The following is a 16032-nucleotide window of genomic DNA, read 5'->3' on the forward strand; positions in this document are numbered from 1 at the left end:
ATTATACAATTCTCTTTACAAAACTAACAAAACTATGTTATGTTAAATAATATTGGTGTACAATAAATAAATTTTCGTACAATTTTTATCTAGATTGAATGATTAGCATGACTCCAACTGTAAAAGGTTTTTGGTGATTTTTTTTGCACTGTCTAAAAAAATAGAAATGTAATGAAAAAATTAATTATCTTCTCATATTCTGTAAACATATAATTTTATTTTGTAAATGTATGCTATGTATACAGGGTGTCCCAAAAATCAACGATAACCTGGTACCGGGCGAGAGGCCAAGGTATACCAGTTATGAAAAAAATAAGAAAAAAAATCTATGTCACTTAGTCAAGCGATGATACTAGTACTATTTTGAAATCTAGACTAAATGGGCCATCTTTTAAAAAAACATGCCATAGGTAGTGTAGTAAATTTTTTTTCCAACGTAGAGTGTCAAAGTTGACTGACATAAATTTTATAAACCATAACTCGTCAAAATTTAATTTATTTTACTTAGTTAACAATGATTATTACTTTCATTTGTGGTTACCATTAATAGGACTGTTATTTGAGATAACATTATTAAAAAAATCACTGTAAAATTGTGAAAATTGCGATCACAGTACCTAAAAATGCGACAAAGGGTGTAAAATTTTTAACATTTTCGAAAAATGTCTGTCATCGCTTGACTTAGTGACATAGATTTTTTTTCTTATTTTTTTCATAACTGGTATACCTTGGCCTCTCGCCCGGTACCAGGTTATCGTTGAGTTTTGGGACACCCTGTATAAACCGTCATGAACTGGTTTCAACTATGCGCTATTTTGGCGATTTCATGGTATAGTACAAAGACCTTGCACGTTCGGGCGTGGCCTATGCTTATAGGGGGGTAAATATAATTGCTATCGACACTTCATCATTAACATTTTTATGACATTACAATTATAGACTAGCGGCCGTTTTCAATACCTTATCTATCCTTTGTTTAAGTTACTAGAGGTACACAAATCTATCCTTTTACGCTTACTTACATTTCAGTATAAAGATAAAAATATATAACATATCGACATAAAGCATTGTTAAATAACTATATTGGATATAACTATGGATAGATAAGATCTTGTCATTAAACGATGAAAAACAAACCCTAAAAAGATGAGACTTCTTTATTGGACTTTTTTGTAAAAAAATACTGAAAATAAATACCGAAAATGAAAATACTAAAGGCGAGGCAGTAAGGGCCCGGGCTATAGCCTGTTCGCAAGAACGAATTTAAAAAAATTAACTCTGTGCTCTTGTCAACTCAAACATCAATGGAGGTGCGTTCATAAGTTGTTATTTTTACAAAAACACCTAAGCAAGTATTTAATTTGTAATTCAAAGCACTATATATATTTATATTACTATTATTTAATAATTACAAAAAAGGGCTTAATGTTTTATAATTTGACGCTATAAAGCGCAATTTTAAAATGTATTTTTTGTATTTTCTACGCAAAAAAACCGCTAAAATCATATCATTTTAGGTTTCGAAACGCAACGCACACGGTTCGAGTAAGAGAGACAAACTTATGCAACGACTGTAGTGCGTCATCTCTTTTTCACACCGCAGACCACAGACAAATTTATTTCGTTCATTATTCATTAAGCGATCCAAACGCCATTCAGTAAAAGGCACTTCATGGTACGAATTTAAGCGATTCAGTTTAGGTACCTAAACTGTACTGCATCGGAATCGCATCGCTAATTACCTACAAGTTGTTGGTAAGCCTGCTGGGCCTGTTTTTATCGGTAGTCTAACAGCAAGAGACTATCTATTCATCTGAATTACCTAAGAATATTGTTTATTTGTCTCCAAAATCATGGAGATCATAATTAACCGCGAGCAGCTCTTGGTATACGTAGAGGGTCACTAGAAATTGATTAACGACCAGACAGTACGGCTTCCGCCGTGGTCGCTCGACGAGCGATCTTCTGGTATAACTAACACGTAGTGTGTGGCTATCGAATGCTAGGGAGAAGGGCTGACAGTTAGCGTGGATTTAGCGAAGGCCTTGATCGCGTATTGCATAAGCCGCTTCTCTCGAAACATCCATGATTTGGGCTTCCCGAGACTTTATGCAAGTGGACCTCCAGCTTCCTCCCTGGGCGCAGGTTATTGTCAAGGGTTATTGCTAGTCGAAGCCCTTGATCGCTGGAATTTTCCAAAGCTGTGTACTATCTCCTACACAGTACTAGTGATGCCCGTATACACGTATATGCTCTCTCGGGGAATCGTCAACCAGTGCTAAAAGAAACTTGAGTCTTCTATCGAGCCCACTGTTGGTATTTGCGATTTCGTTTGACTTTTGTGAAAAATGACCATTAGGTGGACATACAATATGAAGATAGTTTACTCTTTATTACTTAATAATATTATTCGTAAGCAAACGGATTCCGACAGCGTTACTCACAGCCTCCTCATGTGAAAGTCAGCGGCACACTGCCTCCCGTCGTTCGCACACGACGACGATAATAATAATAATAATAATATATTTATTTGCAAAAAACATAGTATACAATGGTGTTTAAATTTAAATAAATAATAAGAGCTTACATGTTTTGCCAGCACTATTCCTAGCATGCAAATATTTAAACACAATGTATATAATCAGAATTTCATTTCCATAAATTCCTTAATACTATAAAAATTATAATCATTTAGCCAACTATATAGCTTATTCTTGAATAATCTAGAATTTAAATTTTTTATGCTACTCGGTAACTTATTATAAATACGAACACAATTACATACACAACTTTTATTATATTTGGTAATTTTTGGAATATCATGAAGAACGAGTCTTTGTGGATCACGTCGTTTCCGCGGATTTAGATCATTAGCTGATTTAAACAATTCTTTATTTTTTTTTACAAACATACATATCTCGAAGATGTAAAGCGACGGCAAAGGTAACAATCCTAGTTTTTTAAATATGGGTTGACACGATTGCTCAGGATGCATCCCGTACATTGCCCTAATACACTTTTTTTGAGCAATAAATGCTCTTTTGATATCTGTGCTGTGTCCCCATAATATAAGCCCGTAGCGCAGTACCGATTCTACATGTGCGTGATAAGTCATTATAGCAGTTTTTAAGCTTGTTACTCTTTTGACTTGCTTAAGCGCATATACGAACTTATTTATTCTCTTACATATATTATCTACTTGCTCTTTCCAATTGAAGTTCTCATCTATTATTACTCCTAGAAACTTTGTATGTGCTTCTTCTTTAATTGTCGTTATTTTTAGTTGTATATTGTATTTAGGATTATAACATTTATTGAAATTGATATATACGGATTTATTAAGATTTATTTTCAAATTATTTATATCAAGCCATTGTATTAATTTATTTATAGTGTTATTAATTTCAATCTCATGATTATTGATACAGTTATTATTTTTTTCCGACGCTACAACGATTGTGATATCATCAGCAAATAACACACATTGATGTTTGGTTATGTTAATAATATCATTTATATATAATAAGAATAGGATAGGGCCCAGCACACTTCCTTGTGGAACGCCACATTTATTGTGCTTGTATTCGGACAAGAAAGATCGGACGACCGATTGTAGTGCTTATAGTTTAAAGTCCATGTTATACGCTATTTTTAACTTTTAAAAAGCTTAAAGAGAAATAGAATAGCTATTTTATCTTGTAAGAGCCACAACACTATCACTGGTAGTTTAGAAGCAGAAGGAAATTTAAAGTTCAAAACAGCTTCACTTCAATATTTTACGTTTAACAAAATTTTTAAACCCTCAGATTGCAGATCATAGATTAGTCCCTAACATATATTTTTTTTAAATCTGCCAGTAAACTAATTGCAGAGCATTAGGCTCTTAAAGATGGTCATTCCACGATACCACGCACCTTAAAAGCCGGATTAGGGTCAGTTCTGTACTTTAAATTTTAATTCGTGTAAAAGTGTGTCAATATTATTATTAATAAGTTTCACTAAAAAATTACTCTCAGGCAGCCCCGCATATTTAAGCCCATTCATGGGCCTAAATATTCGGGCACCGTTTCGCGCGGGGCCGTGGCGATTGCTAATCTTGCTACGTGGTTAATCCGGCACTGCTCCTACAGCGATTCTAATCCGGGACCTCTAGCTAAGTAGGCAGTCTCACTAGCCACTGAGCTATAGGGGTCCTCAAAAATATCTTTCGATAGTACGATTTTATACGTAAGTGTCCATACCTACTACAAAAAAAGCGCGTACTCCTTCCTTAAAGGCCGGCAACGCTCCTGTGATTCCTCTGGTGTTGCAAGAGATTGTGGGCGGCGGTGACTTAACACCAGGTGACCCGTACGCTCGTTTGTCCTCCTAATCCATAAAAAAAAATCTACTCCGTGGTACAATATACGAACATATTATGCCTAATATCGGCTTTTGAAGTATCTTGAAGATGACCGACGCATACAAACTATTTAAATTAAACAAGACAATAGGGCATTTTTAGCAGTGTAAATAAAAAACATACAACTACATAAATATAATATTGTTTATATCAGTTCATTCATATCTTGTGAGGATTATTTGATAAAGAACTTCATATTGTGTTTTATAAATCATCATAAACTCACCTCAAATTAATTAAATTTAAAAAGGAGATTAGTCTCTCGTTTTAATAAGTGAATGGATAATTAATGTTTCGTTAGTCTCTTAAATTAATATTAAAATTGTAACAGTAGAGATTCTGAGTTGAATGAAACTTGAATTTAGGAAGTCCATTTTATTAGCAAAAGATCCTCTGAAACTCCTCTGATTTGAAAGTGTTTAATAGCAAGGAAACTAAATATATAAAATTGATTTCGACAAACATTGAAAATATAAGTACAATTTTTTTTAAACAGAAAAGAGAAAACCTGTGGTATTTGATTTATTGCCATTATATTTTATTTCAAATTGTAACATTGAAGGATTAATTAAAATTTAAAACATTAACTAGCTGATCCAACAGACGCTGTCCTAATTTTAAGTTATTTGTATATTTATGTGTACTATAAATAAACATTTTTCATTTTTTCATAATAAAATGATAAGCGCTTTATAATTACCAATTTTTTAAGTGGATATAGTATGTTCTCCTTAAGAGATATACATTTGCCATGGTGGACCTTTCTGTAGAACTATATAAGATACACAATTCCACCAATTCCAACTAATGTATAGTTTGTTATATCTCAAAGGGTTTAGACACTGTTTTTGTTGATAGCTCCCAGACGGCTTATTTTTTTCCGACACCCCCAACAAATATAGTTAACATATACAAAACTGTGTACAAAAACTTAACAAATTATATATCAAAACCTTCCTCGAGTACCAGGCTATCCATTGGTGAAATCAGCATGAAAATCGGTGCAGTAGTTTTTGAGTTCATCGTGAACAGACAGACAGATAGACGCGGCGGAGAACTTTGTTTTATAATATGCAGTGAAGTTCTAGAGCATACAATAGTGAGAATATAAGAAAAACACCCGAGTTCTCATTTTAAGGCAGAGAATCATTAGAAAATCATTTTCTTGAGATTATAATTCATTTCAATCTATATATATAAAAATGAATTGCTGTTCGTTAGTCTCGCTAAAACTCGAGAACGGCTGGACCGATTTGGCAAATTTAGGTCTTGAATTATTTGTGGAAGTCCAGAGAAGGTTTAAAAGATGAATAAATAGGAAAATGCTGCTAAATTAAATAAAAACTACAATTTTGTTTTTTCTTTGATGTGTCCATACATAATTTATATGAGAGAATTTATTGACGCACGGTTTGACAGGTCTGCTGTGAAACAATTTCATTACGACAGCAGGGTTCATATTTTACGAATTAATTTTTGATGTTATGATATATTATTGACAAATTCATATAAAAACATTATTTTATTTATTATATACAGAACAACGTCTGTCGGGTCAGCTAGTTCATAAATAAAGTAATATTATAATAAAGATTAAAATTGATTATAACTTATTTTACTATTTATTTTTAATATGCGTTATCATTGTTATATTTACAGAGCCAAAAACCAAACCCAAATAGTGCGCCACGAAGTAAAGGGAAGAAGGTACAAAATTACAAAAAATATTAGTACAAGTCGGACAGGTTTTTCTCAATATTCAAGTATCAGATATGCCACTACATCTTTGTTTTATTAAAAAATCTCTCTAAATTTAGAAGATGTTATAAATGGTGAACGAAAACAAACAAAAAGTAAACACTGGATAACTAACCTGGTGTATGTAATCAGAATATTTTCGCATCGATTCCAAAATTATGTGACCGAGGTGATTATCGGGTCTTACATCGAACTCCGCCATCTTTTTGGATGACCGGTCTGATTCGTGTATGATCACAAACTGCAGTTACGAGACTTGTTGTACAACAGAGATAAAAATAATCATTGTGAAATGGTCATTGGCGCGCTGACTTGACTCACATTGTGATGGAAAAATATTGATTTAACTGATTGGGATTGTGGACTTATTTTGTTTATTTGTTGAATACTTTAAACAAATTGTCACTAATTGTCTATTTTATTTTAATCAGAAAACCAACAGCATATTACAGATTAGATAAAAAATTCAATATATATACGACATGTATAGCCGAGTGGTTAGCGATCCTACCTACTAAGCTAGAGGTCCCGGGTTCGGTCCCCGGTAGGTGCAAGCATTTATATGATGAATATGGATGTTTGTTTCCGAGTCATGGATGTTTAAATGTATTTATGTATGTTTAAGTTAGTATATTGTATTAAATATATCATTGTCTTGTAACCCATAACACAGGCTATATATGCTTAACTTGGGGCAAAATAATTTGTGTAAAAAGTGTTTCAATATTATTATCATTATATTAATATAAAAGTAAAATAAAAAAACTAATAATATTTTACAATAATAATGCCAATAACAGATTACTCTTATATTATTCGATTTTTCACGACTGTGTCGGTAATTTATTTAAATATCCCGTCCCGAAACCCTCAGGTAAACGGATACCTAGTGTAATGACCCTGTTCTATCGCCCCGTTAAAAATAGGAGCTAATGTTGTAAGCCAGGTTGTGATCGATCGGTCGATTGTTGAGGATGAGCAGATGTGGATGGCAAATGTGTTGTGCTCGGATAATGGTTGTGCCGTGGATTGCGATATGGATGAATGTTATGAAGACGTTGTGTGTTTGAGTATGCTGTGTGTTGTTGGTGAGCCTGCGATGATTGTGTTATGAAAACTGTATCCCGAAGCACATTACTAATAATGTCGGAAGAATGTAATGCTGCTTTTTTTAAACCGACTTCAAAAAAAGTGGAGGTTCTCAATTCGTCGGTATGTTTTCTTTTTTGTTTGTTACCTCAAAACTTTCGAGTGGGTGAACCGATTTTGATAATTCTTTTTTTATCTGAAAGAAATTATTTTCCAAAAATAATAATAATCCTTACTAGAATTAGTTTAACTCAATAGATTGAATAAGCATACGCAATTATTTTTATCTAGTGCATATTATATCTAGTGTTTAGGAAAAGTGTTTTTGAAGTCGGTTGTTTATTGTTATTTTTTTATGTATTATGGATATACTATGGATGTTAATGTTTGCATCTTAATTAGATGGCTTCTGCTACAATCGGGATAGTTGTGATGTTATGATTGTAACGTCAGCTTGCACAGGGATTACCCACATTAGTTTAGCTATACTATTTTCTTGTAACATAGATTGCTCGAGTTCTTCCTGCCACCATAACTTGTTGACTTCAATTTTGTTTTTCTTAGCTAAGCACCAGTAAATATATTGAACAAATTTTTTATGTCCTTTTACAAAATATGTCCCGGCGAGCTTTTCGCATCCTGCTAGAAGATGTTGGACGGTTTCGTCCTTATTTGCATACAAGCGGCATTTGCCAAAAAAAAACCTTCCTTCTCAAATACTCCTCCTCCCTGCGTCGTAATCCTCAGTACTGAGGATCATGACCACCCTTCTGTATCACTTTCTCTCGTATGATCGCTCTCCATCTATTCCTGTCTCTGGCGGTGTGAAAGGCATTGTGAACCGTAGAGTCGAGGGCGGAGCGGATCTGGTCGGACTATCGTGTTGGACTGCGTCCACGAGGCCTCTTCCCATCTATTTTGCCGACCACAATGAGCCTTTCAAGGTTTCCATCGTCCTCCCTTGCGATGTGACCGAAGTATTCTAAAACTCTGCGCAGACATTCCCAAATACACCCACACACAAACATCAAGTTTATATTGGGCTAGCTGAGCGACATTAATACATACTGCATCTAGCGTGAAAATATGTATCCTATATTATGTCCCGACCTCTTATTAAAATTCCAAATTTGAATTAATTATTCAGTAGTTCACCGGTCCGACGCATTCGGTTGTTTATCGTCATCGTTAAAACTATCCAAATATTTGTCCAAATGATGAAGTGCTGAAGACAAAGTTTATCTACTTCAGATACCCGTTGCGATAAAAGTATTTATTTTGATAAATGGATTAATTTGTTAATACCATATGTGCATTAGAAATAAATTATCAATTCTTATTATATTTATCGTTCACTATTTTGGCGAAAATTGCTTACACATACAAGAGAGATATATGCTGTCTCTGGCTTTTTTGTAGGAATATTTAAGATAAATATTTCCATTACACATTATATTTAGCAGTGGGAGGCTCCTTTGCACAGGAAGCCGGCTAGATTATGGGTACTACAACGCCGCCTATTTCTGCCGTGAAGCAGTAATGTGTAAACATAAATGTGTTTCGGTCTGAAGGCGCCGTAGCTAGTGAAATTACTGGGCAAATGAGAGTTAACATTAACTTATGTCTCAAGGTGGCGAGCGCAATTGTAGTGCCTCTCAGAATTTTTGGATTTTTCCAGAATCTTGAGCGGCACTGCATTGTAATGGGTATTGATAACCATCAGCTGAAGGTCCTGCTGATCTCCTCCCTTATTTTCATAAAAAAAAATCGTATAACTACAACTGTCTGCGGCGCACGCCAGAATAGCTCGCGGATGGCAGATTTTTTTCCTACTTACTTGACACTTATCGTTATATTTTGAATAATCTACAACTACATCTTTATAAATTACAGCCAATATGTGTTATACTGATGTGTAAACTATATTATTGTAAAGTTTCATCAAAATCAATTCTGTATTTTTTGCGTGAAAAAGTAATAAACACTAAACATACATTCTTGCAAACATTCGCGTTTATAATATTGGTGAAGAAGGTGTCGAACAAAGCTGGCGCTTGTGTTACTCACTCGAGCACATCGTGAGTCCCCACTGGATAGCCACGCTGGCGTGGCTGCCGTGCGTACTAATTACGTTTTCGATACCTACACGGGGAGTGAGACAGGCCTGGTAAAGTCGCAGAAGACATATGTACCAGTACGGAAACTACCTACAAACGTTCGATGTGACACACTCACACAAACATACGCATCGACGAGGCCCCTAAGTGGTTTTCGCGGTCTTGCAGTAGCGAGTGTCACGTCAAGACGAGTGTCACGTTGTTATTTGTTTCCGCAATCTTTTTAAAAATGCCAGAGCATTGCGTGGTATACGGCTCCATCGAAACTCTGGTCTTCGTTTTTCAAAGTAGTATAGTAAGAGTATTGCTCCGCAATGCCCATAAGGAACTTCGCTCCAAAAATACAGTAGTTGAGAGCCTCCTCCTTTTTTAAAGTCGATTAGAAAAATAACCTGACAACCCAATTGTTTCAATGGAATGTAGGCACGTGTAGGTAAGTAATATTAAGTATTTTATTAAGAGGGGACGCTAGCAGCGTTATTACATACAAACGTATTCCCCTTTTTTCTCCCTGGATAATGCTTCTAGAGACGAGATTTTGAGACGTCACGAGACGTCACAAAATCTAGATATGCTAAAGCTGTCTGATGTCTGTACATTTTGTTTTTTTCAATCAACTAACGACATAAGAAAATATGACTCTTCAAACATCGTAGAAAATGCCATTTGTATACCGCCCTGTTCAGACGAATACGTAACAATTTTAAAAGATTTTTAAGAAAAATGAAAACGTACCGACACAGACTCTTTCTTACTGAAAATATTGTATTAAAATTTTTTTGGTAGGTTCAATATTCTAGGAGAAAACCTCTATTTGGCCAAAATTATGTAGGTAAAATCGGCCTGAGCGACATTTGTCTCTATAGTACTATAATATTATAAGTATAAATGAGTATAAATGAGTTATGCACATAATATAATATAGTTATAGTGAATCGCCCAGATACCATGTGTATCATATTATGTAGTGTATGACTGATGATTATATGAATTTATACAGAAAAAATCAATATAAGTTATCTACAGATAGACAAGAATGTATAAATTATACACGCAACCACAAGTATAAGGGCGCGTTTTCACTGACACGAAGCTGAATTGATCAATCACAGCTGCTTCCATCAGCGATATGGAGTAGAGATTTTGAGTAGGTAAACTGTGATTGTTCAACTCATGAACCGATAATGTATATATTTATTTTGATATATAGGTACTGTAAACATACTAAAATAAAATATGTAAAAGGGGGTGCTTATTATTACACACAAAACATAGGTAATATAGTTATTTTTCAAATAATTAAGTAATTTATTGTATAGTTATTTTTACTCTTCCCCGTACAGGTAAATTTCTTGGAATACGACTGTCAATCAATTCGGGAAGAAGGCATTCGTATAAATGTTTTCTAGTTTTGCTTCCACGTTTCGCATAGATCCGTCATCTTTTTCAATTGTTTCATAAAGTTATTTCCTTAGGGCTCCACAAATATGTACACAATATAATAGAAACATAATAAATGAAATGATAAAACATTAGGCCTTTCTCTAGCAGTGGAGGTCTTGCGGCTGATGATGATGATAAAAAATGATAAAAAATAATTGTGATTTCTTTTCAATTTTAACATGTTTTTGTGAAGTGTACAAATATCAGTAATTTTAATTTCCTATTCCATCTTTCTAATTTTTATTTATTATTTTTTTCAATTTTATATTGCATTTTAATTCAACAAAGGAATCATCATTTATTAGGAACTCAGAAGTAGAGGCATATTTAGCGTACTACAAATTTCATTTAACAGCTGTGCATACCCATTTACCGAACAGAAACCTACCCCAGATTCCTTCCACAAACGTTTTATTTATACTTAGTTTCAAATTTAGGTTTTCAATATACACTATTTCAATATTTATATTTATTTTACATAAGTGATTGAATTCATGAGTGTTGGTAGGCCCCCACAAGATAGTCCGGAACAGGTTGGATGCGGGCAGCGCAAGTGCGATAGTCATGGTGATCTTTGGGGGAAGTAATTTGTCCAGTAGTGGACGTCTTCCGGCTGATAATGATGATGAAGATAGTAACACTGATCATTTTAGAGCTTTCTAGTGTGATGTCGTAAATGAACACATTTTTTTTCGCATACATTGCAAATGCTGGGTGAACCGTACGAGGTAGATCAAAATGTGTTAGAGTATTGTACAACATTGTTGTTTGACGAAAATAAATGTAACTCGCTGACCCGGCAAACGTTGTTTTGCCATATAAAGTATAATTCACGCGATAGTTTTATAAATAATTGCCTATGTGTTATTCTGGTGTGTAAGCTATATTATTGTAAAGTTTCATCAAAATCCATTGAGTAGTTTTGCGTTAAAGAAGTTCAAACATACATCCAGACATACAAACTTTCACATTTATAATATTATAATAGGAGAGCCTATATGTTATTCTGGTGTGTAAGCTATACTATTGTAAAGTTTCATCAAAATCCACTCAGTAGATTTTGCGTTAAAGAAGTTCAAACATACATCCAGACATACAAACTTTCACATTTATAATATTATAATAGGATAGCCTATATGTTATTTTTTTCCGACGCTACAACGATTGTGATATCATCAGCAAATAACACTCATTGATGTTTGGTTATGTTAATAATATCACTTATATATAATAAGAATAGGATAGGGCCCAGCACACTTCCTTGTGGAACGCCACATTTATTGTGCTTGTATTCGGACAAGAAAGATCGGACGACCGATTGTAGTGCTTATAGTTTAAAGTCCATGTTATACGCTATTTTTAACTTTTAAAAAGCTTAAAGAGAAATAGAATAGCTATTTTATCTTGTAAGAGCCACAACACTATCACTGGTAGTTTAGAAGCAGAAGGAAATTTAAAGTTCAGAACAGCTTCACTTCAATATTTTACGTTTAACAAAATTTTTAAACCCTCAGATTGCAGATCATAGATTAGTCCCTAACATATATTTTTTTTTAAATCTGCCAGTAAACTAATTGCAGAGCATTAGGCTCTTAAAGATGGTCATTCCACGATACCACGCACCTTAAAAGCCGGATTAGGGTCAGTTCTGTACTTTAAATTTTAATTCGTGTAAAAGTGTGTCAATATTATTATTAATAAGTTTCACTAAAAAATTACTCTCAGGCAGCCCCGCATATTTAAGCCCATTCATGGGCCTAAATATTCGGGCACCGTTTCGCGCGGGGCCGTGGCGATTGCTAATCTTGCTACGTGGTTAATCCGGCACTGCTCCTACAGCGATTCTAATCCGGGACCTCTAGCTAAGTAGGCAGTCTCACTAGCCACTGAGCTATAGGGGTCCTCAAAAATATCTTTCGATAGTACGATTTTATACGTAAGTGTCCATACCTACTACAAAAAAAGCGCGTACTCCTTCCTTAAAGGCCGGCAACGCTCCTGTGATTCCTCTGGTGTTGCAAGAGATTGTGGGCGGCGGTGACTTAACACCAGGTGACCCGTACGCTCGTTTGTCCTCCTAATCCATAAAAAAAAATCTACTCCGTGGTACAATATACGAACATATTATGCCTAATATCGGCTTTTGAAGTATCTTGAAGATGACCGACGCATACAAACTATTTAAATTAAACAAGACAATAGGGCATTTTTAGCAGTGTAAATAAAAAACATACAACTACATAAATATAATATTGTTTATATCAGTTCATTCATATCTTGTGAGGATTATTTGATAAAGAACTTCATATTGTGTTTTATAAATCATCATAAACTCACCTCAAATTAATTAAATTTAAAAAGGAGATTAGTCTCTGGTTTTAATAAGTGAATGGATAATTAATGTTTCGTTAGTCTCTTAAATTAATATTAAAATTGTAACAGTAGAGAGTCTGAGTTGAATGAAACTTGAATTTAGGAAGTCCATTTTAATAGCAAAAGATCCTCTGAAACTCCTCTGATTTGAAAGTGTTTAATAGCAAGAAAACTAAATATATAAAATTGATTTCGACAAACATTGAAAATATAAGTACAATTTTTTTTAAACAGAAAAGAGAAAACCTGTGGTATTTGCTTTATTGCCATTATATTTTATTTCAAATTGTAACATTGAAGGATTAATTAAAATTTAAAACATTAACTAGCTGATCCGACAGACGCTGTCCTAATTTTAAGTTATTTGTATATTTATGTGTACTATAAATAAACATTTTTCATTTTTTCATAATAAAATGATAAGCGCTTTATAATTACCAATTTTTTAAGTGGATATAGTATGTTCTCCTTAAGAGATATACATTTGCCATGGTGGACCTTTCTGTAGAACTATATAAGATACACAATTCCACCAATTCCAACTAATGTATAGTTTGTTATATCTCAAAGGGTTTAGACACTGTTTTTGTTGATAGCTCCCAGACGGCTTATTTTTTTCCGACACCCCCAACAAATATAGTTAACATATACAAAACTGTGTACAAAAACTTAACAAATTATATATCAAAACCTTCCTCGAGTACCAGGCTATCCATTGGTGAAATCAGCATGAAAATCGGTGCAGTAGTTTTTGAGTTCATCGTGAACAGACAGACAGATAGACGCGGCGGAGAACTTTGTTTTATAATATGCAGTGAAGTTCTAGAGCATACAATAGTGAGAATATAAGAAAAACACCCGAGTTCTCATTTTAAGGCAGAGAATCATTAGAAAATCATTTTCTTGAGATTATAATTCATTTCAATCTATATATATAAAAATGAATTGCTGTTCGTTAGTCTCGCTAAAACTCGAGAACGGCTGGACCGATTTGGCAAATTTAGGTCTTGAATTATTTGTGGAAGTCCAGAGAAGGTTTAAAAGATGAATAAATAGGAAAATGCTGCTAAATTAAATAAAAACTACAATTTTGTTTTTTCTTTGATGTGTCCATACATAATTTATATGAGAGAATTTATTGACGCACGGTTTGACAGGTCTGCTGTGAAACAATTTCATTACGACAGCAGGGTTCATATTTTACGAATTAATTTTTGATGTTATGATATATTATTGACAAATTCATATAAAAACATTCTTTTATTTATTATATACAGAACAACGTCTGTCGGGTCAGCTAGTTCATAAATAAATAAAAAATATTATAATAAAGATTAAAATTGATTATAACTTATTTTACTATTTATTTTTTAATATGCGTTATCATTGTTATATTTACAGAGCCAAAAACCAAACCCAAATAGTGCGCCACGAAGTAAAGGGAAGAAGTTACAAAATACAAAAAATATTAGTATAAGACGGACAGGTTTTTTCTCAATATTCAAGTATCAGATATGCCACTACATCTTTGTTTTATTAAAAAATCTCTCTAAATTTAGAAGATGTTATAAATGGTGAACGAAAACAAACAAAAAGTAAACACTGGATAACTAACCTGGTGTATGTAATCAGAATATTTTCGCATCGATTCCAAAATTATGTGACCGAGGTGATTATCGGGTCTTACATCGAACTCCGCCATCTTTTTGGATGACCGGTCTGATTCGTGTATGATCACAAACTGCAGTTACGAGACTTGTTGTACAATAGAGATAAAAATAATCATTGTGAAATGGTCATTGTCGCGCTGACTTGACTCACATTGTGATGGAAAAATATTGATTTAACTGATTGGGATTGTGGACTTATTTTGTTTATTTGTTGAATACTTTAAACAAATTGTCACTAATTGTCTATTTTATTTTAATCAGAAAACCAACAGCATATTACAGATTAGATAAAAAATTCAATATATATACGACATGTATAGCCGAGTGGTTAGCGATCCTACCTACTAAGCTAGAGGTCCCGGGTTCGAATCCCGGTAGGTGCAAGCATTTATATGATGAATATGGATATTTGTTTCCGAGTCATGGATGTTTAAATGTATTTATGTATGTTTATATGAATTTATGTATGTTTAAGTAAGTATATTGTATTAAATATATCATTGTCTTGTAACCCATAACACAGGCTATATATGCTTAACTTGGGGCAAAATAATTTGTGTAAAAAGTGTTTCAATATTATTATCATTATATTAATATAAAAGTAAAATAAAAAAACTAATAATATTTTACAATAATAATGCCAATAACAGATTACTCTTATATTATTCGATTTTTCACGACTGTGTCGGTAATTTATTTAAATATCCCGTCCCGAAACCCTCAGGTAAACGGATACCTAGTGTAATGACCCTGTTCTATCGCCCCGTTAAAAATAGGAGCTAATGTTGTAAGCCAGGTTGTGATCGATCGGTCGATTGTTGAGGATGAGCAGATGTGGATGGCAAATGTGTTGTGCTCGGATAATGGTTGTGCCGTGGATTGCGATATGGATGAATGTTATGAAGACGTTGTGTGTTTGAGTATGCTGTGTGTTGTTGGTGAGCCTGCGATGATTGTGTTATGAAAACTGTATCCCGAAGCACATTACTAATAATGTCGGAAGAATGTAATGCTGCTTTTTTTAAACCGACTTCAAAAAAAGTGGAGGTTCTCAATTCGTCGGTATGTTTTCTTTTTTGTTTGTTACCTCAAAACTTTCGAGTGGGTGAACCGATTTTGATAATTCTTTTTTTATCTGAAAGAAATTATTTTCCAAAAATAATAATAATCCTTACTAGAA

The 16032-nt window shown here is 33.7% G+C and overlaps 1 protein-coding gene across 2 annotated transcripts in view; it reads right to left on the reverse strand.

The window, feature by feature from the left end:
* LOC126967376 (luciferin 4-monooxygenase-like) overlaps window positions 1-14941 on the reverse strand; it is a 33857-nt gene extending 18916 nt beyond the window's left edge. The window contains exon 1 of one of the 2 annotated variants that reach the window (XM_050811817.1): window positions 14798-14941. In XM_050811817.1, the coding sequence (XP_050667774.1) occupies window positions 14798-14884 (87 nt within the window). In that variant the 5' untranslated portion in view covers window positions 14885-14941. Of the gene's footprint in view, window positions 1-6275; window positions 6439-14797 lie in introns of those variants that run through there. The other variant, XM_050811816.1, reaches the window with a different exon arrangement.
* Between the last annotated feature and the right edge of the window lie 1091 nt (window positions 14942-16032).

Source organism: Leptidea sinapis, chromosome 13, assembly GCF_905404315.1.
Source record: "Leptidea sinapis chromosome 13, ilLepSina1.1, whole genome shotgun sequence".
Lineage (NCBI taxonomy): Eukaryota > Metazoa > Arthropoda > Insecta > Lepidoptera > Pieridae > Leptidea > Leptidea sinapis.